Source organism: Scyliorhinus torazame, chromosome 1 (genome assembly GCF_047496885.1).
Source record: "Scyliorhinus torazame isolate Kashiwa2021f chromosome 1, sScyTor2.1, whole genome shotgun sequence".
NCBI lineage: Eukaryota > Metazoa > Chordata > Chondrichthyes > Carcharhiniformes > Scyliorhinidae > Scyliorhinus > Scyliorhinus torazame.
In genome coordinates this window covers 96,423,547-96,450,291 of record NC_092707.1, presented here as the reverse complement: position 1 = coordinate 96,450,291, position 26,745 = coordinate 96,423,547, and the positions used below count along the sequence as shown (strand labels likewise).

The window sequence follows — 26,745 nt, the reverse complement described above, 5'->3', positions numbered from 1 at the left end:
CCTGTTTCCTACAGCTCAGCTAGCTTTGAATCCACCTTATCAAGTTCCCCTGTATCCCATGTGCATTTGCTTTTTTATAAGTCTCCCATGTGGGAGCTTGTCAAATGCTATGCTGAAATCCATGTAAACTACATCAACTGCACTACCCTCATCTACACACTTAGTCACGTGCTCAAAAAGTTCTATCAAATGTGTTAGACATGACCTCCCTCTGATCAAGCTATGCTGACTATTCCTGATCAAATCTTGCCTCTCCTTCAGAATTGTCTCCGTTAGTTTCCCCACCACTGACATGATACTTACTGGCCTGTAGTTCCCTGGCTCATCCCTACAGCCTGGTGTACCTTTAAAACCTCTGATCCGTTTGACCAGTTTACTTACTCAAACGTTTTACTCAGGTGCCCTTATTTGCGAGATGAACAAAGGACAAAACAGGTTCACAGTTTAACGCAATTTTATTCACAATTCTATTACTCAAGAAAATATGACTCAGACTCACAGCTGAGCTTTGGGTTTCAACCGTACTTAGTAAAGAAGGCTAGCAAAGGTGTTGATGTCTTCTCTGGGTTTGAAACCAAGGGCCCTTTCTTCTTGAGATGGTTATGCCTGGGCAACTCCCAGGTTATCGCTCAACATCTGTTCGATGCTGCTTTCTTATACTGGGAAGCTTGGATTGAGTCATAGGTATACGCCCACCACTGGTCATTGTCCTAGCCAGACCCCAATTGGTTAATGGGAAAGACAGGGTACTCCTGTTTATCCATGGTGGTTCAATCAAGACCCATTGTCCTCTGAAATTCCCTTTGTTTGACCAGCCATCAGCTCATTAAGGAGGTACAACAGTCTGTTCTTCGTCCTGCTGCAAAGTTGATCACCTGTGTCTGGAAGTTTGTTACATATTCGTAAACTTGGTGTGAATAATCGAAGTCCATATTACAATAACAGGTTTATGCTTTGACTCGAGTGCTTTTGCAGATGGGCAGTATCGATTCCAGCCAGGGTTTCATGAGGCAGTTTCTGTTCCTGGCCAATGTGATCTTCTCAGCCTGTTTTCAGTACCACAAACCTTTCTTAAATAGTGGGACCACATTCGCGGTTCTTCTGTTCTGGCACCTCCCCCGTGGCCTTACTGCAGTAATTGACTCCTTCATTAATAATACAATGCTCTTTTGCCCCCTCCCCTGACCCTCCTGAATATTCTGTATCCTGGGATGTTAAGCTGCCAATCCTGCCCCTCCCTCAACCATGTCTCCGTGATGGTTACGATATCATAATTCCACGTGTCAACCCTTGCCCTTAACTCATCTGTTTTACCTGTAATACTCCAGGCATTAAAGTAGAGGCCATTCAGCCTTGTCTCACTCTCCTGAAACTTACTACCGCTGTATTCTCTCTGACTTGATTGCTTTTCTGTGATACACTGTGCTCCTATTCTGCTAACAGTTTGCGTCCCCTCCCCCTGCCGAATTAATTTAAATTCCTCCCAACAGCACGAGCAAACCCACTAGCAAGGATGTTAGTCCTTCTCTGGTTCAGATGTAGACCGTCCTGCTTGTACAGGTCCCACCTTCCACAGAAGCAGTCCCACTGGTCCAGGAATCTAAAACCCTCCCTCCTGCACCAACTCTTAAGCCATGCATTCATCTGTGCTATTCTCCTATTTCTATACTCGCTAGCGCGTGGCACTGGGAGTAATCCAAAGATTACAACTCGAAAGGTCCTGCTTTTTAGTCTACAGCCTAGCTCCCTGAATTCCTGATGCAAGACCTCATCCCTCTTTCTACCTATGTGATTGGTACCAACATGTACCACAACCTCTGTCTTTTCACCCTCCCCTTCAGAATGCCCTACAGCCGTTCAGTGATATCCTGGACCCTGGCACCAGGGAGGGAACACATCATCCTAGAGTCACGTTGACCACCACAGTAGCGCCTATCTGTTCCTCTAACAATTGAATCCCCTACCACTATAGCCCTGCCATTCTTCCCCTCCCCTCTTGTGCAGCAGATCCACCCATGGTGCTATTAAGTTGGTTGCCACACTTTTTCTCTGTACAGTCATCATTCCCCCCCCGCCAATATCCAAAACGGTATATCTGTTAGAAAGGAGGAAGGCCACAGGGGATTCCTGCCTACCCGTATTCTTCCTGGTGGTCACGCTGGCCCTCTCTGCCTGTTCAATCCTCACCTGCGGAGTGACCACCTCACTGAATGTGCTATCCATGGCCTGCTCAGCACCGTGGATGCTACACAGTGAATCCACCCTCAGCTCCAGTTCTGAAATGTGGTTAGTCAGTAGCTGCAGTTGGACACACTTTCTGCACACACGGCCACCAGGGACAACTGGAGCTTCCATGATCTACCACATAGCACAGGAGGAGCATAACAGAGGTGCGAGCTCTCCTGCCATGACTAGGCCCCTTATTAACTCCCCTTTTACAAAAGATTAAGCAATCAATTAATTTGTTTTTTTTTACCTGCCTTTGGTTTAGAGAACCCTCTACCTATGATTTAATATGTAATTAATTAGGTTGAATTAATCTAACAATGTTTTAATTTTAAGTTGAGTGCAGGCTTCACAGCGCCAGGGTCCCAGGTTCAATACCCGGCTTGGGTCACTGTCTGTGTGGAGTTTGCATATTCTCTCCGTGTCTGCGTGGGTTTCCTCCGGGTGCTCCGGTTTCCTCCCACAGTCCAAAGATGTGCAGGTTAGGTGGATTAGCCATGATAAATTGCCCTTAGTGTCCAAAATTGCCCTTGGTGGGGTTGGGTGGGGTTACTGGGTTATGGGGATAGGGTGGAGGTGTGGGCTTGGGAAGGGTGCTCTTTCCATGAGCCGATGCAGACTCGATGGACCAAATGGCCTCCTTCTGCACTGTAAATTCTATGATAATGTAAGCCGACTTGTGACAATAAAGATTATTATTATTATTAGATTTCCTACCAGCCAATCAAGTCACCGCTTTCCGGTGATGTCACTTTTTTTGATTTTCTTTTTTTAAACCTGAGGCCAGTTACTCGGTTTACTCACCGGTGTCTGGAACTCCTCTCTCCCACTCTGCTCCCCGGAGTCACCGGCGTCTGGAATTCCTCTCTCCCACTCTGCTCCCCGGAGTCACCGGCGTCTGGAATTCCTCTCTCCCACTCTGCTCCCCGGAGCCACCGGTGTCTGGAATTCCTCTCTCCCACTCTGCTCCCCGGAGTCACCGGCGTCTGGAACTCCTCTCTCCCACTCTGCTCCCCGGAGCCACCGGTGTCTGGAATTCCTCTCTCCCACTCTGCTCCCCGGAGTCACTGGTGTCTGGAACTCCTCTCTCCCACTCTGCTCCCCGGAGTCACCGGCGTCTGGAATTCCTCTCTCCCACTCTGCTCCCCGGAGCCACCGGTGTCTGGAACTCCTCTCTCCCACTCTGCTCCCCGGAGTCACCGGTGTCTGGAACTCCTCTCTCCCACTCTGCTCCCCGGAGTCACCGGTGTCTGGAACTCCTCTCTCCCACTCTGCTCCCCGGAGTCACCGGTGTCTGGAACTCCTCTCTCCCACTCTGCTCCCCGGAGTCACCAGCATCTGGAATTCCTCTCTCCCACTCTGCTCCCCGGAGTCACCGGCGTCTGGAACTCCTCTCTCCCACTCTGCTCCCCGGAGTCACCGGTGTCTGGAATTCCTCTCTCCCACTCTGCTCCCCAGAGTCACCGGTGTCTGGAATTCCTCTCTCCCACTCTGCTCCCCGGAGTCACCGGCGTCTGGAATTCCTCTCTCCCACTCTGCTCCCCGGAGTCACCGGTGTCTGGAACTCCTCTCTCCCACTCTGCTCCCCGGAGTCACCGGTGTCTGGAACTCCTCTCTCCCACTCTGCTCCCCAGAGTCACCAGCGTCTGGAATTCCTCTCTCCCACTCTGCTCCCCGGAGTCACCGGTGTCTGGAACTTCTCTCTCCCACTCTGCTCCCCGGCGTCACCGGCGTCTGGAATTCCTCTCTCCCACTCTGCTCCCCGGAGTCACCGGCGTCTGGAATTCCTCTCTCCCACTCTGCTCCCCGGAGTCACCGGCGTCTGGAACACCTCTCTCCCACTCTGCTCCCCGGAGTCACCGGCGTCTGGAACTCCTCTCTCCCACTCTGCTCCCCGGAGTCACCGGTGTCTGGAACTTCTCTCTCCCACTCTGCTCCCCGGCGTCACCGGCGTCTGGAATTCCTCTCTCCCACTCTGCTCCCCGGAGTCACCGGCGTCTGGAATTCCTCTCTCCCACTCTGCTCCCCGGAGTCACCGGCGTCTGGAACACCTCTCTCCCACTCTGCTCCCCGGAGTCACCGGCGTCTGGAACTCCTCTCTCCCACTCTGCTCCCCGGAGTCACCGGTGTCTGGAACTCCTCTCTCCCACTCTGCTCCCCGGCGTCACCGGCGTCTGGAATTCCTCTCTCCCACTCTGCTCCCCGGAGTCACCGGTGTCTGGAACTCCTCTCTCCCACTCTGCTCCCCGGCGTCACCGGTATCTGGAACTCCTCTCTCCCACTCTGCTCCCCGGCGTCATCGGTGTCTGGAACTCCTCTCTCCCACTCTGCTCCACGGGTCACCAGTATCTGGAATTCCTCTCTCCCACTCTGCTCCCCGCAGTCACCGGCGTCTGGAACTCCTCTCTCCCACTCTGCTCCCCGGCGTCACCGGTATCTGGAACTCCTCTCTCCCACTCTGCTCCCCGGCGTCATCGGTGTCTGGAACTCCTCTCTCCCACTCTGCTCCCCGGCGTCACCGGCGTCTGGAATTCCTCTCTCCCACTCTGCTCCCCGCAGTCACCGGCGTCTGGAACTCCTCTCTCCCACTCTGCTCCCCGGCGTCACCGGTATCTGGAACTCCTCTCTCCCACTCTGCTCCCCGGAGTCACCGGTGTCTGGAACTCCTCTCTCCCACTCTGCTCCACGGGTCACCGGTATCTGGAACTCCTCTCTCCCACTCTGCTCCCCGGAGTCACCGGCGTCTGGAATTCCTCTCTCCCACTCTGCTCCCCGGAGTCACCGGCGTCTGGAACTCCTCTCTCCCACTCTACTCCCCAGAGTCACCGGTGTCTGGAATTCCTCACTCCCACTCTGCTCCCTGGAGTCACCGGTGTCTGGAATTCCTCTCTCCCACTCTGCTCCCCGGAGTCACCGGCATCTGGAACTCCTCTCTCCCACTCTGCTCCCCGGAGTCACCGGCGTCTGGAACTCCTCTCTCCCACTCTGCTCCCCAGAGTCACCGGCGTCTGGAATTCCTCTCTCCCACTCTGCTCCCCGGAGTCACTGGCGTCTGGAACTCCTCTCTCCCACTCTGCTCCCCGGAGTCACCGGCGTCTGGAATTCCTCTCTCCCACTCTGCTCCCCGGAGTCACCGGCGTCTGGAATTCCTCTCTCCCACTCTGCTCCCCGGAGTCACCGGTGTCTGGAACTCCTCTCTCCCACTCTGCTCCCCGGAGTCACCGGTGTCTGGAACTCCTCTCTCCCACTCTGCTCCCCAGAGTCACCAGCGTCTGGAATTCCTCTCTCCCACTCTGCTCCCCGGAGTCACCGGTGTCTGGAACTTCTCTCTCCCACTCTGCTCCCCGGCGTCACCGGCGTCTGGAATTCCTCTCTCCCACTCTGCTCCCCGGAGTCACCGGCGTCTGGAATTCCTCTCTCCCACTCTGCTCCCCGGAGTCACCGGCGTCTGGAACACCTCTCTCCCACTCTGCTCCCCGGAGTCACCGGCGTCTGGAACTCCTCTCTCCCACTCTGCTCCCCGGAGTCACCGGTGTCTGGAACTCCTCTCTCCCACTCTGCTCCCCGGAGTCACCGGCATCTGGAACTCCTCTCTCCCACTCTGCTCCCCGGAGTCACCGGCGTCTGGAACTCCTCTCTCCCACTCTGCTCCCCAGAGTCACCGGCGTCTGGAATTCCTCTCTCCCACTCTGCTCCCCGGAGTCACCGGCGTCTGGAATTCCTCTCTCCCACTCTGCTCCCCGGAGTCACCGGCGTATGGAACTCCTCACTCCCACTCTGCTCCCCAGAGTCACCGGCGTCTGGAATTCCTCTCTCCCACTCTGCTCCCCGGAGTCACCGGCGTCTGGAATTCCTCTCTCCCACTCTGCTCCCCGGAGTCACTGGCGTCTGGAACTCCTCTCTCCCACTCTGCTCCCCGGAGTCACCGGCGTCTGGAATTCCTCTCTCCCACTCTGCTCCCCGGAGTCACCGGCGTCTGGAATTCCTCTCTCCCACTCTGCTCCCCGGAGTCACCGGTGTCTGGAACTCCTCTCTCCCACTCTGCTCCCCGGAGTCACCGGTGTCTGGAACTCCTCTCTCCCACTCTGCTCCCCAGAGTCACCAGCGTCTGGAATTCCTCTCTCCCACTCTGCTCCCCGGAGTCACCGGTGTCTGGAACTTCTCTCTCCCACTCTGCTCCCCGGCGTCACCGGCGTCTGGAATTCCTCTCTCCCACTCTGCTCCCCGGAGTCACCGGCGTCTGGAATTCCTCTCTCCCACTCTGCTCCCCGGAGTCACCGGCGTCTGGAACACCTCTCTCCCACTCTGCTCCCCGGAGTCACCGGCGTCTGGAACTCCTCTCTCCCACTCTGCTCCCCGGAGTCACCGGTGTCTGGAACTCCTCTCTCCCACTCTGCTCCCCGGCGTCACCGGCGTCTGGAATTCCTCTCTCCCACTCTGCTCCCCGCAGTCACCGGCGTCTGGAACTCCTCTCTCCCACTCTGCTCCCCGGCGTCACCGGTATCTGGAACTCCTCTCTCCCACTCTGCTCCCCGGCGTCATCGGTGTCTGGAACTCCTCTCTCCCACTCTGCTCCACGGGTCACCAGTATCTGGAATTCCTCTCTCCCACTCTGCTCCCTGCAGTCACCGGCGTCTGGAACTCCTCTCTCCCACTCTGCTCCCCGGCGTCACCGGTATCTGGAACTCCTCTCTCCCACTCTGCTCCCCGGCGTCATCGGTGTCTGGAACTCCTCTCTCCCACTCTGCTCCCCGGCGTCACCGGCGTCTGGAATTCCTCTCTCCCACTCTGCTCCCCGCAGTCACCGGCGTCTGGAACTCCTCTCTCCCACTCTGCTCCCCGGCGTCACCGGTATCTGGAACTCCTCTCTCCCACTCTGCTCCCCGGAGTCACCGGTGTCTGGAACTCCTCTCTCCCACTCTGCTCCACGGGTCACCGGTATCTGGAACTCCTCTCTCCCACTCTGCTCCCCGGAGTCACCGGCGTCTGGAATTCCTCTCTCCCACTCTGCTCCCCGGAGTCACCGGCGTCTGGAACTCCTCTCTCCCACTCTACTCCCCAGAGTCACCGGTGTCTGGAATTCCTCACTCCCACTCTGCTCCCTGGAGTCACCGGTGTCTGGAATTCCTCTCTCCCACTCTGCTCCCCGGAGTCACCGGCATCTGGAACTCCTCTCTCCCACTCTGCTCCCCGGAGTCACCGGCGTCTGGAACTCCTCTCTCCCACTCTGCTCCCCAGAGTCACTGGTGTCTGGAACTCCTCTCTCCCACTCTGCTCCCCAGAGTCACCGGCGTCTGGAATTCCTCTCTCCCACTCTGCTCCCCGGAGTCACCGGCGTCTGGAATTCCTCTCTCCCACTCTGCTCCCCGGAGTCACCGGTGTCTGGAATTCCTCTCTCCCACTCTGCTCCCCGGAGTCACCGGTGTCTGGAACTCCTCTCTCCCACTCTGCTCCCCGGAGTCACCGGTGTCTGGAACTCCTCTCTCCCACACTGCTCCCCGGCGTCACCGATGTCTGGAATTCCTCTCTCCCACACTGCTCCCCGGAGTCACCGGTGTCTGGAATTCCTCTCTCCCACACTGCTCCCCGGAGTCACCGGTGTCTGGAACTCCTCTCTCCCACTCTGCTCCCCGGAGTCACCGGTGTCTGGAACTCCTCTCTCCCACTCTGCTCCCCGGAGTCACCGGTATCTGGAACGTCTCTCTCCCACTCTGCTCCCCGGAGTCACCGGTGTCTGGAACACCTCTCTCCCACTCTGCTCCACGGAGTCACCGGTATCTGGAACTTTTCTCTCCCACTCTGCTCCCCGGAGTCACCGGTGTCTGGAATTCCTCTCTCCCACTCTGCTCCCCGGAGTCACCGGCGTCTGGAATTCCTCTCTCCCACTCTGCTCCCCGGAGTCACCGGCGTCTGGAATTCCTCTCTCCCACTTTGCTCCCCGGACACCGGCGTATGGAATTCCTCTCTCCCACTCTGCTCCCCGGAGTCACCGGTGTCTGGAATTTCTCTCTCCCACTCTGCTCCCCGGAGTCACCGGTGTCTGGAATTCCTCTCTCCCACTCTGCTCCCCGGAGTCACCGGTGTCTGGAATTTCTCTCTCCCACTCTGCTCCCCGGAGTCACCGGTGTCTGGAACTCCTCTCTCCCACTCTGCTCCCCGGCGTCATCGGTGTCTGGAACACCTCTCTCCCACTCTGCTCCCCGGAGTCACCGGCGTCTGGAATTCCTCTCTCCCACTCTGCTCACCGGAGTCACTGGCGTCTGGAACTCCTCTCTCCCACTCTACTCCCCAGAGTCACCGGCGTCTGGAACTCCTCTCTCCCACTCTGCTCCCCGGAGTCACCGGCGTCTGGAATTCCTCTCTCCCACTCTGCTCACCGGAGTCACTGGCGTCTGGAACTCCTCTCTCCCACTCTACTCCCCAGAGTCACCGGTGTCTGGAATTCCTCGCTCCCACTCTGCTCCCCGGAGTCACCGGCGTCTGGAATTCCTCTCTCCCACTCTGCTCCCCGGAGTCAGCGGCGTCTGGAACTCCTCTCTCCCACACTGGTCCCCGGCGTCACCGATGTCTGGAATTCCTCTCTCCCACACTGCTCCCCGGAGTCACCGGTGTCTGGAATTCCTCTCTCCCACACTGCTCCCCGGAGTCACCGGTGTCTGGAACTCCTCTCTCCCACTCTGCTCCCCGGAGTCACCGGTGTCTGGAACTCCTCTCTCCCACTCTGCTCCACGGAGTCACCGGTATCTGGAACTTCTCTCTCCCACTCTGCTCCCCGGAGTCACCGGTGTCTGGAATTCCTCTCTCCCCCTCTGCTCCCCGGAGTCACCGGCGTCTGGAATTCCTCTCTCCCACTCTGCTCCCCGGAGTCACCGGCGTCTGGAATTCCTCTCTCCCACTTTGCTCCCCGGACACCGGCGTATGGAATTCCTCTCTCCCACTCTGCTCCCCGGAGTCACCGGTGTCTGGAATTCCTCTCTCCCACTCTGCTCCCCGGAGTCACCGGTGTCTGGAATTCCTCTCTCCCACTCTGCTCCCCGGAGTCACCGGTGTCTGGAACTCCTCTCTCCCACTCTGCTCCCCGGAGTCACTGGCGTCTGGAACTCCTCTCTCCCACTCTGCTCCCCGGAGTCACCGGCGTCTGGAATTCCTCTCTCCCACTCTGCTCCCCGGAGTCACCGGCGTCTGGAATTCCTCTCTCCCACTCTGCTCCCCGGAGTCACCGGCGTCTGGAATTCCTCTCTCCCACTCTGCTCCCTGGAGTCACCGGCGTCTGGAACTCCTCTCTCCTACTCTGCTCCCCAGAGTCACCGGCGTCTCGAATTCCTCTCTCCCACTCTGCTCCCCGGAGTCACCGGCGTCTGGAACTCCTCTCTCCCACTCTGCTCCCCGGAGTCACCGGCATCTGGAACTCCTCTCTCCCACTCTGCTCCCCGGAGTCACTGGCGTCTGGAACTCCTCTCTCCCACTCTGCTCCCCAGAGTCACCGGCGTCCGGAATTCCTCTCTCCCACTCTGCTCCCCGGAGTCACCGGCGTCTGGAATACCTCTCTCCCACTCTGCTCCCCGGAGTCACCGGCGTATGGAATTCCTCTCTCCCACTCTGCTCCCCGAAGTCACCGGTGTCTGGAACTCCTCTCTCCCACTCTGCTCCCCGGAGTCACTGGCGTCTGGAACTCCTCTCTCCCACTCTGCCACCCGGAGTCACTGGCGTCTGGAACTCCTCTCTCCCACTCAGCTCCCCGGAGCCACTGGTGTCTGGAACTCCTCTCTCCCACTCTGCTCCCCGGAGTCACCGATGTCTGGAACTCCTCTCTCCCACTCTGCTCCCCGGAGTCACCGGTGTCTGGAATTCCTCTCTCCCACTCTGCTCCCCGGAGTCACCGGTGTCTGGAACTCCTCTCTCCCACTTTGCTCCCCGGAGTCACCGGTGTCTGGAATTCCTCTCTCCCACTCTGCTCCCCGGAGTCACCGGTGTCTGGAACTCCTCTCTCCCACTCTGCTCCCCGGAGTCACCGGTGTCTGGAACTCCTCTCTCCCACTCTGCTCCCCGGAGTCACCGGTGTCTGGAACTCCTCTCTCCCACTCTGCTCCCCGGAGTCACCGGTGTCTGGAACTCCTCTCTCCCACTCTGCTCCCCAGAGTCACCGGCGTTTGGAATTCCTCTCTCCTACTCTGCTCCCCCGAGTCACCGGTGTCTGGAACTCCTCTCTCCCACTCTGCTCCCCGGAGTCACCGGTGTCTGGAACTCCTCTCTACCACTCTGCTCCCTGGAGACTTGCCAGTCAGTTCTCTCCTTCGTCGTCTCAGCTACCAGTTTCACCAAACTCCCTGTTTCCACCCACTCCAAATTCACTCTCACTCAGCCAAAGAAGCACTCATAGTTCAGACTTCTCCAGTGTCTGGCCACCTGGACTGCCAACGCCACCGTGTGGGCAGTTTCCGCAGTGTCCAAGTTATCATCTATAATATAATATCTGTAAGGAATTGGAGAGGGTGTGAGACTGATGATCAGTTATAGCTGCCACCCTGGTACTCTCGGATCCTCCAAGCATCCCCCACCCTCACATTCCCTGCCATCTCTCTTGATGTGGAGATGCCGGCGCTGGACTGGGGTGGGCACAGTAAGAAGTTTCACAACAACAGGTTAAAGTCCAACAGGTTTAATTGAAATCACAAGCTTTCAGAGTGCTGCTCCTTCATCAGGTGAAGTTGAGGCAAGTTCACAAACACAGCATATATTGATGTGGAGATGTCGGCGTTGGACTGGGGTGGGCACAGTAAGAAGTCTTACAACACCAGGTTAAAGTCCAACAGGTTTGTTTCGATGTCACTAGCTTTCGGAGCACTGCTCCTTCCTCAGGTGAATGAAGAGGTATGTTCCAGAAACATATATATAGACAGATTCAAAGTTGCCAGACAGTGCTTGGAATATGAGCATCAGCAGGTGATTAAATCTTTACAGATCCAGAGATGGGGTAACCCCAGGTTAAAGAGGTGTGAATTGTGTCAAGCCAGGACAGTTGGTAGGATTTCGCAGGCCAGATGGTGGGGGATGAATGTAATGCGACAGGAATCCAAGGTCCCGGTTGAGGCCGCACTCATGTGTGTGTAACTTGGCTATAAGTTTCTGCTCGCTGATTCTGCGTTGTCGCGCGTCCTGAAGGCCACCTTGGAGAACGCTTACCCGGAGATCAGAGGCTGAATGCCCTTGACTGCTGAAGTGTTCCCCGACTGGAAGGGAACATTCCTGCCTGGTGATTGTCGTGCAATGTCCGTTCATTCGTTGTCGCAGCGTTTGCATGGTCTCGCCAATGTACCACGCTTCGGGACATCCTTTCCTGCAGCGTATGAGGTAGACAACGTTGGCCGAGTTGCACGAGTATGTACCGCGTACCTGGTGGGTGGTGTTCTCACGTGGTGGTATCCATGTCGATGATCTGGCACGTCTTGCAGAGATTGCCAATGCAGGGTTGTGTGGTGTCGTGGTCACTGTTCTGAAGGCTGGGTAGTTTGCTGCAAACAATGGTTTGTTTGAGGTTGCGCGGTTGTTTGAAGGCAAGTAGTGGGGGTGTGGGGATGACTACTTTCGGGCTCTCTAGAGGAGCCCCAACGGGAATTTTTTGAAGACGTTCCGTGTGGCAAGGGAAGAGTGAGGTCCCCCTTCACCGTTTATGGAACGGACCAGAAGCGAAACGGCCAAAAAAGCGGCATTGGAGCAGCGGGAGAAGCGAGGGAAGAAAAACAAAATAGCGGCGGCCGGTGATAAAGTGGAATGCGGGCCAGAGCTGCAAGAGTTCATCAAGTACTGTTTCGAGGAATTGCGGAAGGAGATGCTGGCGCCTATGCTGTCAGTGATTGAAGGACTAGGGATGACCCAGAAGGCCCACGAGGTAAAGATCCAGGAGGTGCAGAAAAAAGTCAGTGAGAATGAGGATGAGATCTTGGGCCTGGCGGTGAGGGTGGAGGAGCACGAGGCGCTGCACAAGAGGTGGGCGGGAAGATTCGAAGACCTGGCGAAATGGTCGAGGAGAAAGAATCTTCGGATCCTGGGTCTCCCTGAAGGAGTGGAGGGGGCCGATGCTGGGGCATATGCGAGCACGATGCTCGAGTCGATGATGGGCGCGGAGGCCCCTTCGAGGCCTTTGGAGCTGGATGGGGCACACTGGGTGCTGGCGAGGACGCCCAAGGCTAACGAGCCGCCAAGGGCGATTGTGGTGAGATTTCACCGTTTCACGGACAGAGAGAGGGTCTTGAAATGGGCCAAGAAAGAGCGGAGCAGCAGCTGGGAGAATGCGGAGATCCGAATATACCCGGACTGGAGCACGGAGGTTGCAAAGAGGAGAGCAGGTTTCAACCGGGCCAAGGCGGTGCTGCACCAGAAAGGAGTGAGATTCGGAATGCTGCAGCCAGCGCGATTGTGGGTCACATACAAGGATCAACACCACTATTTTGAAACGCCTGAAGAGGCTTGGACCTTTATTCAAGCTGAAAAGTTGGACTCAAACTGAGGGTTTGTGAGGGTGGGGGGGATGTTTGATGTTTGTTGTACATAGGGTGTTAATCACGCGCAAGAAATGTTCCACGGGCTGGGGGAGAGATGGGGAAAGAGACCGGGTGAGAAGACCGTACGAGAAGGTGGGCGCTGGTGCTGGAGGGAGAGGAGGCTTGGGGATGGGGGAAATGAGACAAGGCCGCGACAGGAGCTGCGCCAGAGGGGGCGGGGCAGGCTTAGGAAAGAGCGTTTTTTTTTTCCCGCGCCAGGGAAGTGGGGGGGGGGGGGAATGGAGGAACGCACACTGATTGGGAGATTCCCACATGGGGGGGTCAATGGGACGGCAGGGGAAGCCGGGGTCAGCAGGTGTCAGCTGACTTACAGGAGTGTTATGGGGGGAGCAGAAAAGCTAGACACGGGTCTAGCGAAGGGGGCGCGGGGGGTTTGCTGCTTTGCTGCTGCACTGGCCGAAGGGGAATGGGACACAGGAGATGGTCGGGGCGGGGGTCTTCCGTCGGGGGGACTGGAGGGTGAGGGCGGCGCGGACACGGGACAGGCCCAGAAAAGGAGATGGCTAGTCGGCGGGGGGGGGGGGGGGGCGCGGCGGTGAGAGCCCCCCCAATCCGGCTGATACCGTGGAATGTGAGGGGCCTGAATGGGCCGGTAAAGAGGGCCCGAGTGTTCGCGCACTTAAAGGGACTGAAGGCAGACGTGGTCATGCTCCAGGAGACACATTTGAAGGTGGCGGATCAGGTCAGGTTAAGAAAGGGATGGGTAGGACAGGTATTCCATTCAGGGCTGGACGCGAAGAACAGAGGGGTGGCAGTATTGGTGGGGAAGCGGGTGTTGTTTGAGGCCAAGAATATCGTAGTGGACAACGGAGGTCGATATGTGATGGTGAGCGGTAAGTTGCAGGGGACGTGGGTGGTATTGGTAAATGTATACGCCCCGAACTGGGATGATGCCGGATTCATGAAGCGCATGTTGGGGCGCATTCCGGACCTGGAGGTAGGAAGCTTGATAATGGGTGGGGATTTTAATGCGGTGTTGGACCCAGCACTGGATCGCTCCAGATCTAGGACCGGAATGAGGCCGGCGGCGGCCAAGGTGCTTAGGGGGTTTATGGATCAGATGGGGGGAGTGGACCTGTGGAGGTTTGCCAGGCCGCAGGCCAGGGAATTTTCTTTTTTCTCCCACGTGCACAAAGCCTACTCCTGGATAGATTTTTTTGTTCTGGGCAGGGCTCTGATCCCGAAAGTGGAGGGAACGGAGTATTCAGCCATAGCCATTTCAGATCACGCCCCGCACTGGGTGGAACTGGAGTTGGGAGAGGGGAGGGACCAACGCCCGTTGTGGAGGTTGGATGTGGGACTGCTGGCAGATGAGGCGGTGTGTGGGAGGGTGAGGGGGTGTATCGAAAGGTACTTCGAGGCCAACAACAACGGGGAGGTGGGGGTGGTATGGGAGGCGCTGAAGGCGGTGATCAGGGGAGAGCTAATCTCCATCAGGGCTCATAGGGAGAAGATAGAGGGCATGGAAAGGGAGAGGTTAGTGGGGGAGATTTTAAGAGTGGACAGGAGATACGCAGAGGCCCCTAAGGAGGGATTACTTAGGGAAAGGCGACGTCTCCAGACAGAGTTTGACCTGTTGACCACAGGGAAGGCAGAGGCACAGTGGAGGAAAGCGCAGGGGGCGACGTACGAGTGTGGGGAGAAGGCGAGTTGGATGCTGCACACCAGCTCCGTAAGAGGATGGCAGCGAGGGAAATAGGTGGAGTCAAGGATGGAAGGGGAGCTACGGTGCGGAGTTCGACAAAAGTAAATGAGGCATTCAAGGCCTTCTATGAGGACCTGTACAGATCCCAGCCCCCAGCGGGGGAAGAGGGGATGAGACAATTCCTAGACCAACTGAGGTTCCCGAGGGTGGAGGAGCAGGAGGTGGCTGGTTTGGGGGCACCAATTGGGTTGGAGGAGCTGAGCAAAGGTTTGGGGAGTATGCAGGCAGGGAAGGACCCGGGACCGGACGGGTTCCCGGTTGAGTTCTACAGGAAGTACGTAGACCTGTTGGCCCCGCTGCTAGTGAGAACTTTTAATGAGGCAAGGGAGGGAGGGACCCTGCCCCCGACAATGTCGGAGGCGACGATCTCTTTGATCCTGAAGCGGGACAAGGACCCACTGCAATGTGGGTCGTACAGGCCGATCTCGCTCCTCAATGTGGATGCTAAGTTGCTGCCAAAAATGCTGGCTGCGAGGATCGAGGTGGGAGGGAGGGGGAAGGGGGGTCTGCCTGGGGGGTATTTGAGCAAGATAATACATGAAAGATCTGGAAAACTGGCATGTACGGGAGGAATCCAATGTACAAAGTTCTGTAGAATAGAATATAATTTACAGTGCAGAAGGAGGCCATTCGGCCCATCGAGTCTGCACCGGCTCTTGGAAAGAGCACCCTACCCAAGGTCAACACCTCCACCCTATTCCCATAACCCAGTAACCCCACCCAACACTAAGGGCAATTTTGGACACTAAGGGCAATTTATCATGGCCAATCCACCTAACCTGCACATCTTTGGACTGTGGGAGGAAACCGGAGCACCCGGAGGAAACCCACGCACACACGGGGAGGATGTGCAGACTCCGCACAGACAGTGACCCAAGCCGGAATCCAACCTGGGACCCTGGAGCTGTGAAGCAAATTGTGCTATCCACAATGCTACCGTGCTGCCCCTGTAATATATCGTTTTACCATGTTTATATCTTGCTATATGCGTTTTCTTTCTATTTTGTTATGAGGGGGGGGGGGGGGGGGGGGGGGTTGTTTGTAAGGGTGAAAAATTGTGTTAACTTTAATAAATATATATTTTTTTAAATTACCTTGCAATTGTATTTCTGCCTATATATGCTGTGTTTGTGAACCTGCCTCCACTTCACCTGATGAAGGAGCAGCATTCCAAAAGCTTGTGATTTCAAATAAACCTGTTGGACATTAATCTGGTATTGTGTGACTTATTATTGATTTCTCAGGATGCCATCCAACACATTCTTCACCCCCAGCCGCAGCAGTAGCCCCTGGGCACTGGACCCCAGAACTGTACCCCAGACACCTGCTGGAAACCGGATCTGGACCGGGCGTTGGTTCCATCCCCGGCCCCCACACACACCCTCTGGTCGCGGGGATGACCCCAGCACTGAGGCCCAGCTCTTGAGTGTTCAAATATTGGCTGCTGCCTCTGTGGTGAAAATGCCTCCGGAGTTCAGGACAAGTGTCCAGGCCTCACCGCCTGACTGGGATGCTAGGCAGTAACAACTGCCTGCGTCATGGCATGTGTACTCATGGGGATCCACTTCGAAGCTGTGAAGTGCTCACTTACTAGAATTGTAAATACCCCATTAGCAATAGCCTTTAGCTGTGCGCCAGTGTGAGCTAAAGTGACCTTCACCATATTACCACGGTCAGGGCTCTGTCACGGGGGTGTTTGGTGGGACAGACAGGCAGCAGCTGGATTTTCTCCCATTATGAGTATACACGAATCGGGGGTACCGTGGCGGCCTGCAGATGCTGAGCCTCCTCACTCACCCCCGGCCCAGGGGCGACCCCTCCCCAACAATGGGAGTCCATCCCCCCCTCCCCGAATAATGAGCAGCAGCCCTGGTGCCTCTGGGATGATTGCCCAATTTCAAAGATGGCTGCTCACCTCCTTGGATCCCCACAGCAGTCATTGAGCTAGCTTAATTATTTTATAGGTGTACTGAACGGCGCCCATATGACGGCACGCTCGGGAGGTCATTTGATAGGGGGTTCTACCCGTTAATGGGATGGAGATTGGTCTTAATTGGTGATTATTGGTTTCTCGCCATGCCAAGATGGGATCCGACGGGAGCGGGCTGGTTTGATTAGAAACCGATCGCGACTCACCGTGGTTCCCGATTTTGGCATCTCCCACTATCTAACCAGCCAGCTCATTTTCACGTCTGGCGCGACGCAGCTGGTAAATTGTGCCCAGACTAGTTTCTGTTGGATGCAGGGCAGGTGCAGCTCAATAAGAGCTAGGTTAGATGGAGGAGGGGACTAAACCTGTATTTCTCATGGAATAGATGCTTCTAACTGAGTTATCATCTGTGTTGCAGAAGTTACGGAGTGGTACCACTGGTGTGGCAGCCTTGATTGTTGACGATTCACTGCATGTGGCCTGGCTTGGGGACTCGCAGGTGATGATGGTGCGACAGGGCCAGGTTGTGACCCTTATGGATCCACACAAACCTGAGAATGAAGTGAGTGAGACATCAATTGTAGGTTTTTAAAAAAGGAAAGAGGCAGTTCAGCTAAATCATGACTTCGGGCATGACTGCTGTGTGCAAATGAAACTACAGTTGGCCAGGAATATAAATGTACATATAGGTTATTAGCAAAGTGAAAATTGGGCAATAATATGTTCAGCTAGTCCATTAATTACAAATGTATGAGCATTATAAAACACCATTAGCAGCATGACATATTTAGTATTCTTAATGTAGTTTTTAACTAGATAGGTTAGTTTGCGAACTGGTCACAGATATGGTGCTGAAGCACTATAGTGCCATCAGCTTCTGATGCAAAAGGTTTGTGCACCTAGCAGCAATGCCAGAGTCTCACTGCATTCAAGTCCAGCAGAAAAGGACTTTTTTTAATTGGGTCTTTCCAATAAATTTTTAAAATTTAATTCTTGGATATAGTTGTCACTGGCATATTCAGTGTTTATTGCCCATCCCAAATTGTCCTAAAATCCAGAAATTTATTTGGCTATTGTTGCTGTGTGTCAAGATCCTGTGGCATCAGTGCAATTCCAAAGCAGCTGTAGCCTTGAATCAGAGAGTCTCAGGTGTACTCTTATAGAAAAAAGACCTCGGGCGGGATTCTCCACTCCTGCGCCGAAGTGCCCACGCCGTCGAGGTTCACGACGGCGCAAAACGGCCCCTATCCCGACCGATTCAGGGCCCGATAATGGGCTAGGATCGGGGCCGCGTCATCTACACGCGCCAGGCCTTGTCGCCGTGTAAAGGCGGCGCCGCATACATGACGCGGCCGGCGCCGCATAACTGGCGTCACCCGCGCATGCATGGGTTGGCCGGCTCCAACCCGCGCATGCGTGGTTGCCGTCCTCTCCGAGTCCGCCCCGCAAGAAGATGGCGGACGGATCTTGCGGGGCTGCGGAAGGAAGGAGGTCCTCCTTCAGAGAGGACGGCCCGACGATCGGTGGGCACCGATCGCAGGCCATCCCACATTTGAGGTACCCCCCGGTGCAGGATCCCGCCTCCCCCTCCCGCAGGCTGCCCCCCCCCAGCGTTCCCGCGCTGTACCCAACGGCAGCGACCAGGTGTGGACGGCGCCGGCGGGAACCCGCCGTTTTGGCCTGGCCGCACGGCCCATCCGGGCCTGAGAATAGCAGGGGTGCCGGAGAATCGCCATTTTGGGTGTCTCCGGCGATTCCCCGCCCTGCGGCCCATGGAACTCGACGGGGCCGTTCCCGCCGCTTGGGAGAATCGCAGGAGGGCGTCGGACCGGCGTCCCGGGACGTTTTGGCGGCCCAGGCGATTCTCCCAACCGGCACGGGAGTGGAGAATCTCGCCCCTCGTGGGGATGAAGAAACTCCTTTTTCCCTGGGTTCAGGTTGGCTTTTTACAATTTCTGAAGAGTTTGATAAGTTTTGATTCTTCTGCATAAAACAATAAATGTTCGTGTTCCCCTATTTGCAAAGTTAAATCTGCTGCACCAGTCTAGGTCTTCAAGAATCTGCATAAATTTATTGGTTGGTTGATTTGGCAAGTTGGATCTTGTTCTGCATTTTTCTTTAAAGTGATTCTGGAGAAGTGCACAGCCTATATAAGACCATAAGACAGGAGCAGAATTAGGCCATTCGGCCCATCGAGTCTGCTCCGCCATTCAATCGTGGCTGGTATTTTTCTCGTCCCCATTCTCTTGCCTTCTCCCCATAACCCCTGATCCCCTGATTAATCAAGAACCTATCAATCTCTGTCTTAAAGACACTCTGTGATTTGGCCTTCACAGCCTTCTGCGGCAAATAGTTCCACAGATTCACCACCCTCTGGCTGAAGAAATGCTTCCTCATCTCTGTTTTAAATGATCATCCCTGAGATGGTGTCCTCTGGTTCTAGTTTTTCCTGCAAGTGGAAACATCTTCTCACGTCCACTCTATCCAGGCCTCGCAGTATCTATGGTGTAAACAGCAGCTATGTTGGAACCACATTATTCTGCCCTGAGAATGTTTAAACTGCACTTGATTAACTTTTGCTTTGAACAAATTGTTGGTTATCCGTACCTGAATTATTCTATTTTAGAAAGAGAAAGAGAGGATTGAAGATCTTGGTGGATGTGTGGTATTTCTGGGATGTTGGCGTGTAAATGGAACTCTTGCAGTCTCTAGGGCGATTGGTGAGTATGTGCCTGACCTTTCAATGGGGGACATGCTGAATCTAGCAACTAGTCACCTTAGGATATCAAACAATGAATGGGATACGCAAATGCAATACTGATTGTACCCTAGCTCCATATTCCCATTTTATGTTCCAAATCTTTTACAATCTACAAAAAGAAAACAGAAATCGCAACATCCAATAATAAAAAGTTTATATTCATCATCTTTTGGATGATCTCTTTCCTTAATGAGCTTTAACTTTTTGTTCTTCACTAATGCTGGAATTAATTCTTGGGAATATGATAAGAAAGAACATTTATGGGCCTAAATGTTAGCTGTCTGAAAATTGCTAAAGTGAAGTTGAAGATTTGTTGTGCCAATTATTACATTTTACTCAAATCCTAACACTACTTTCTAAGCACAACTAGGTTGCATACTGTCCTTTCATGTCTACGTTCAGATTTTGAATCCTACTCGCACTGCTCTGGGGAATGCCTCTCACTTCCAACTATGGGAGACCCGAGTTCCAGGTTTCCCAACTGTGTTTCATGTGCAATAGGAAATTTGCATTTATAAAGCACCCCGAGCATCATTAAACATCCCAAGGTGCTTCATAGGAGCATTTGATATGAAGGAACATCAGATATTAAGGAGTTAATTTACGAACAAAGAGCAGGAGTGGGCCATTCAGCCCCTCGAGCCTGCTCTGCCATCTAACAAGATCATGGCTGATGAGATAGTAACCTCAAATCTGTATCTCTCCTATTGCCGATAACCTATCACTTGCTTACAAATAATTTATCCACCTCCGCTTTAAAATAATAAAAGACTGCTCCCATCACCTTTTCAGGAATAGAGTTCTAAAGACTCTCAATCTCGGAGAGAAAAAAATACTTTTCATCTCTGTCTTAAATGGGTGGCTCCTTATGTTAAACAGTAACCCTAGTTCTTTTTTTTCCTTAAATTTAGAGTAGCCAATTCTTTTTCTTTTCCAATTAAGAGGCAATTTACTGTGGCCAATCCACCTAACCAGCACATCTTTTGGGTTGTGGGGGTGAAACCCATGAAGACATGGGGAGAATGTGCAAACGCCACACGGGCAGTGACCCAGGGCCGTGATTCGAACCCGGGTCCTCAGCGCCGCAGTCCCAGTGCTAACCACTGCACCACATGCCGCCCCAGTAACCCTAGTTCTAGATTCTCCCACAAGAGGAAACATCTTCTCCACATCCACCTTACCAAGATCCCTCAGGATCTTCTATGTTTCAATCAAGTCGCCTCTTCCTCTTCTAAACTTCAGCAGATACAAGCCTAGCCTATCCAACCTTTCTCTATAAGATAACCCAGCATCCTAGGTATTAGTCTGGTAAACCTTCACTAAACTGTTTCCAATGCATTTATATCTTTCTTTAAATAAGCTGACCAAAATTGTAAACAGTACGCCAAATGTAATCTTACTGGAGCCCTGTACAAATTAAGCATAACTGCCTATTTTTGTATTCAATTCCCCTCGTAATAAATTATAACATTCTATTCACTTTTCTAATTACCTTTTAAGAACAAAAGGGAGATGAGAGGGGTTTAGGTCGGGAATTCCACAGATTGGAGTCGAGGCAGTTGGAGGCAGGGCAGCTAATTTTGGAGCTGTTAAAATCAACAATGGGCAAGAGGCCAAAATTGGAAGAGTGCAGAAATCTCGGAGATTGAGATGGGGTGAGGCCATGGAGGGATTTGAAACTTAAATAAGAATTTTAAAAGTGAGGCATACCGGAGTTGAAAACCACTGTAGTTCAGTGAGCACTAAAGTAATTAGATTTTAGAACCTAGTACAAGTTAGAATATGACTTTAACTTTACAAAGGGTGCAAAGTGAGGGGCCAGCGAGGAGAGCACTAGAATACTTAAGTGTAGGGGTAGCAAAGGCTTGGCTGGAGTTTCATCAGCAGATGAGTTGAGCTAGTGGAAAAGAGGGGTGAAAGTAGGGGGTCTTGGTGATTGGGGGACATCGGGTCATAAGCTCATCATGGGGTCAGAAAGGACACCGTGTTTGCAAATGACCTGGTTTAGCCTCAGACAGTGACCGGGAGAGGAATTGAGTTGGTGACCAGTGGACACAGTTTGTGGTGGAGACCAAAGATTTTTTTTAAAATTTAGAGTACCCAATTATTTGTTTTCCAATTAAGGAGCAATTTAGCATGGCTAATCCACCTAACCTACACATCTTTGGGTTGTGGGGGTGAAACCCACGCAGAAACGGGGAGAATGCGCAAACTCCACACAGACAGTAACCCGGGTCCTCAGGGCCATGAGGCAGCAGGGCTAACCACTGCGCCACCGAGCCGCCTCTTGGTGGAGACCAAAGATTTTGATATTTCAATACGGAGCTATAGCAAATTTCTACTCAGACAATGGATACCTGATGAGCAGCAGGACAAATCCGTAACAGTGGGGTTGTCTAGTGCAAGTTCCCATTGCAAAAAACTCTTATCTGAGCAAAGACACAAGAATGTCGAGCATTGGAATAGAAAAACTTACACTAATACATTAGGAAGCACTGTTGAGCTTGGGATTATGATGCATTATTGTCGATGCCACCCTTCTCCATCTGGTTATGCTGTAACTGATCTAGAATGTTTGATGCTGACATTAGTGAATAATGTGATTTGACTCCTATTTCTAGCCCTGATTTGAAACCATTCAAAATAATTTGATATCATTTATTATCATTTATTATCCAGTTACGAGCATTGTTTTTGTAAATGTGTGTTCAGTTCATATAGTACAAACCAAATGCAAGAATCCTCCTGTCCTTCCTGTCACAAGAATTTGGGTCACATATGGGAGGTTAAAACTCCCTCTTAAGTACCTTACAAATGTTAGGGTAACTTCACAAGGGTTCCATACATAGATCATAGATGTCATATCTTGTTTCCGTTTCTCATTCCACATTGAATCCCTACAATGCAAAAGGAGGCCATTGTGCATCATAATGTGTATTTTTATTTGCTGACTCTCTCTTCCGGAACTTGGTGTCTGAGTTCTCATCAGTAGATTTCAATAACTAATAAGAAAAAAGTTCATCTTTCTGGGTTGACGAAACATTGCCAAAGGTGAATTGGTGTTAATTGACATTCTGCATGAACCAAGTCCTGGCATATTGACTTTTGTTTCCTGTTATCAAGCTGATTTTTGTTCATTCTTTTAGGGGACATTGACCAAAAGCCTTACATTTCGGGGGATGCAGATAGTGCCTCGTTCCAACTAGATGGCACAGAGGACTACATTGTTTTAGCCTGTGATGGCTTCTTTGATGGAGTTGAACCTTCCAAGGTTGTGGACATTGTATTAGAACACTTGCAAGAAAACGTGGGTAATGGGAGTACAGTTGCAGAGACACTTGTAGCAGCTGCAAAAGAAGGTGGCTCTAGTGACAACATCACTGTGGTGGTGGTCTTTTTACGGGACCCACAGGACATTCTGAAAGCTAGCAACTTGCACGTGGGCATTGAGAGCACTGACCAAAACAGTGGGTGCCCTCAAGCCAGAGGTGACTCTGAAACATCCACCACAATTCACCACCTCAACAGTAAATAAAGACAACCAGGCAGAGGGTCAGACAGGCTGATTCCTGTCCCTAATGGAGGTCAGGTGACAGTGTTACTTTCGGGGTTTAATGCTTTAATGAGTGATGCCAAAGAACTGGGGAAGGGTGGAATTTGATGTTGAAATGTCGGCTCACAGTAAAATGATGACACTGCTTTGGCAAGTTTATGCCTGCATTTGCCAGACCAGTATACATAAATCCAGTCTCCTGCATAAGCTTTAATGAAAAGAGTGGCAAAGATCAGTAACCAAGGGTGCAAAAAGGGTGGCTCAGGAGTTATTAATCTATTATGGTTGTGCACCTTTGCTGAAATCCCAAGTTTAAAGGGCCAAATCCAAGAATTAAGTAGCATCAATCGATTTGTATGACATTGCTACATCTTTCTATCTTGAAATGGGGAACAAATATTCCCTAACCTGGGGTGTCTGTTCTGTAGAATGGACAATAATTACAAGGTAATACTTTGTTTGCCTCAGATATATCCTGTGTCTAAAGGTTGAAAATTTGCCTTTGCATCCTCCCAATTGACAAAATTGTGTTCAAACTGCAACTGATCCACAAGCTGTTCTGATGCACACTTTTCTCCTGAACAAATCTGGTGAGAGTTTCAGGAGCAGGTCGTTTCATCTGCCTGAAAACTCTGAAATTGAGATATTCCGAGCTGACATCAGTTAATCTATGCCAGTCTAATTAGGTGTCGGTGTTGTAGATTATTTTTAATAAGTAAATAAAATAGCCATATTAACTATTGTACGCATTTTAAAGCATTCTAAACTGGCCCAGAAGAAAATTCAATAATCAGAAAAAAACAATAGTGGGACTGAATGGTCAGTGAGTTAGTCCATTGGTAAGCTGCTCCCATTGCCACCATGTTAACTAGGTTCCCTGGGTAAAATTGCATGCTTGCATAATGCTTATTAATTTTCCAAAGTTATTTTTCTTAAATATGTCAAGTTTTCAAGCACCTTTGTATACTGATTTGCCTCCAGCGGAAAAAGCAGGCTGACTATTTTAGTGCCTTATCCTTGTACGCAGGACAGACTATTTAATGATTTGTCCTGCTTTATCAGCACAGTGTTTGTGCAGGTTAACCGTTCAGTGCCTTATCTCTCTACGCAGCTACAGTACTGTTACGTATACTGCACAAGGTAACATGACTTCATTCCCTTCTCTTATCAAGAGAGAAAAATAAGTATCAAACAATCACAAAACCTAGCAATAGGTCTTTGATTTGGTGCTGAGTTTGGAGACTTCATTTTATTGCTTGTGACAAAGAGTTTGGATGGATGAATGTATTGTGGTTTTAGTAACTGGAATTGATTTGCTTGTTTCAGAAATATTAGGATTTCTTTCAGTAGTTTAGTAACTGCTAAGTTAAGTAATGGTATATTATGAGCGCAATCCTACGGCCATGCTGCGCCCGAAAAGCAGGCCGCTGCAGCACAGCATGGCCTATAAAAGCCGGGAGACCCCACTTTATCCGGCTTGCATTCTTCACGAGATCTAACGCTATCTCACAAGACGTTGTGATGTAAATCCCGCCATCACTTTTTTAGCAAATCTGCCAGGGGTGCACTACGGGGATGTTGGGGGAGGGATGTGGGGGTGCATTGGGAGGGGAGGAGGCCAGGGACCCTCCCATAGTGCATTGGGGCTTGAGGGGTGTCCGGGGCTTCGGAGATCGGGATGCCATTTAAAAATAGTATCCTGATCTCTCGCTACACTTAGGATTGCGAAGAGCGGAGCTCCTCGGTTTAGAAAACAGGAGTTCTGGAGAGCAGAGCTCCTCCTTGTAGAAAACGGGACTATGTGCTACCGCGGGCGTGCGTTCCTCGCTGAGGCCCTTTATTTATTGCGAGTGCCGTTGTATAGCCATGTGTTTCTCGGCACTGCGAGCACCGGGAAACACGCGGCTAAACATGCTTGCTGTGGGACTTCGTTCCCATTCAGTTGAACCACGCCCAAAGTCCCTGTTGTCTTTTCCAGGACTAATGATAGAATTCTAACTCCATCGGTCCTTAATTTTTATAACCAAATGAATCATTTACTTAGAATCTTCCGAAGGACCAGGACCCTCAATTGTATTCATTTTCTGAAAAATGAAAGCTGGTGTGCAGAGCAGCTTTCCAAAAACAAGCTTTGTTTTGAAGCTGGAAAACAAATCATAATTCTACAGATCATTTTGAGAATCTATGTATATTTTTTCATGGGATGTGGATGTTGCTAGCAGGGGCAACATGTATTGCCCATCCCTAACTGCCCTTGAGAAGGTGGTGACGAATGGGCTTCTTGAACCGCTATAGTCTGTGCGGCGTAGGTACACTCGCTGTTCGGGAGAAAGTTCCAGGATTTTGATCTAGTGCTGATGAAGAAATGACTATATATTCCAAATCAGAATGTTGTGCAACTTGGAGGTGATAGTGTTTCCATACGACCTCTGCCCTTGTCCTTTTAGTTGGTTGGGTTGCGTGTTTGGTAAATGTTGTTGAAGGAACCTTGCCAATTGTGGCTCAGTGGTTAGCACTGCTGCCTCACAGTTCCAGGGACCTAAGTTCAATTCCGGCCTCAGGTGACTGTGTGAAGTTTGCACTTTCTCCCTGTTTCTGCGTGGGTTTCTTCCGGGTGCTCCGGTTTCTTCCCACAGTCCAAAGATGTGCAGGTTAGGTGGATTGGCCATTCTAAATTGCCCCTTAGTGTTCAAAAGGTTAGGTGTGGTTACGGAGATAGGGTGGAGGCGTGGGCTTAAGTGGGTGCTCTTACAAGGGCAAGTGCAGACCCGATGGGCTGAATGGACTCATTGTGCACTGTAAATTCTATGATTCTATGAATATATCTTGAAGATGGTACACACTACAGCCCATGGTTTGCCAGTGGGAGAGGGAATAAATGTTAAACTGGTGGCATCTATTATTGATCATTTGCATGGTTCATTGAATGCCAGTAATCTTCAATCTCTCCCTGTTGCCATTTGCTTTGTTATCATGTTGACAGATGACTTGAATAGCTCAGCCCAATTCTCTTCTCGTGTGATGCACTCTTTCTACAATTTCGTGGTAGAAATCAAGAAGAAAAAGCTGGATTTATTTTCTATGCCTCAAGGACAATCCACAAGATAAATTCAATCAGCCTAGATCTGGGATGACACCTTGGAAACTTTCCAGTTGTATGACTTCATACTATGTGGTCTGTGCTTTTGTCATTCAGGCCATTGATTCACCTTTTTGTCATTTCACAGTTATTTGCTGTTACATAAGAACTAGGAGCAGGAGTAGGCCATCTGGCCCCTCGAGCCTGCTCCACCATTCAATGAGATCATGGCTGATCTTTTGTGGACTCAGCTCCACTTTCCCGCCCGAACACCATAACCCTTAATCCATTTATTCTTCAAAAAACTATCTTTTTTATCTTAAAAACATTTAATGAAGGAGCATCAACTGCTTCACTGGGCAAGGAATTCCATAGATTCTCAACCCTTTGGGTGAAGAAGTTCCTCCTAAACTCAGTCCTAAATCTACTTCCCCTTATTTTGAGGCTATGCCCCCTAGTTCTGCTTTCACCCGCCAGTGGAAACAACCTGCCCGCATCTATCCTATCTATTCCCTTCATAATTTGATATGTTTCTATAAGATCCCCCTTTGATTTTTTTTTTAACAAAACTTAAAGACAAGCTACTTTAAGAGATTTTGCTGAATTCAAAATATGAAACCCCAGAAAATATGGCTTTAGGTGGGGACGGGGTACCAACGATTCCTAAGAAATGAGATGGTTTCCTTGTGTCACAAAACTTCACAACATAAATTTGTGTTCCTATGTTCTGATGTCCAATTATAGAAGTTAATGACAGCAAATGCCCCAGTTCTATCGGCTTACCTTGCCTCAGCATTTTTTTGCTGAAATGTTGCTGAGAGATATTAGGATGTGGGTATAGCTCATTGTTATATTCCAACATGATATATTTCTGCTAAATGTCACAGGTTTTTAATCTTTTATCCTTTTAGTTATACAAATAATTTTCT

General features: G+C 51.8%; 1 protein-coding gene across 2 annotated transcripts in view; it reads left to right on the top strand.

Annotated features, from left to right (window-relative positions):
- The window catches only part of ppm1f (protein phosphatase, Mg2+/Mn2+ dependent, 1F), a 165,901-nt gene extending 142,424 nt beyond the window's left edge, over nucleotides 1–23,477 (top strand). For both annotated transcript variants that reach the window (XM_072498389.1, XM_072498380.1), the window contains 3 exons: nucleotides 16,842–16,985; nucleotides 19,050–19,143; nucleotides 22,331–23,477. In XM_072498389.1, coding sequence (XP_072354490.1) covers nucleotides 16,842–16,985; nucleotides 19,050–19,143; nucleotides 22,331–22,719 — 627 coding nt within the window. In that variant the 3' untranslated portion in view covers nucleotides 22,720–23,477. The remainder of the gene's footprint in view (nucleotides 1–16,841; nucleotides 16,986–19,049; nucleotides 19,144–22,330) is intronic.
- The last annotated feature ends 3,268 nt before the right edge of the window (nucleotides 23,478–26,745 follow it).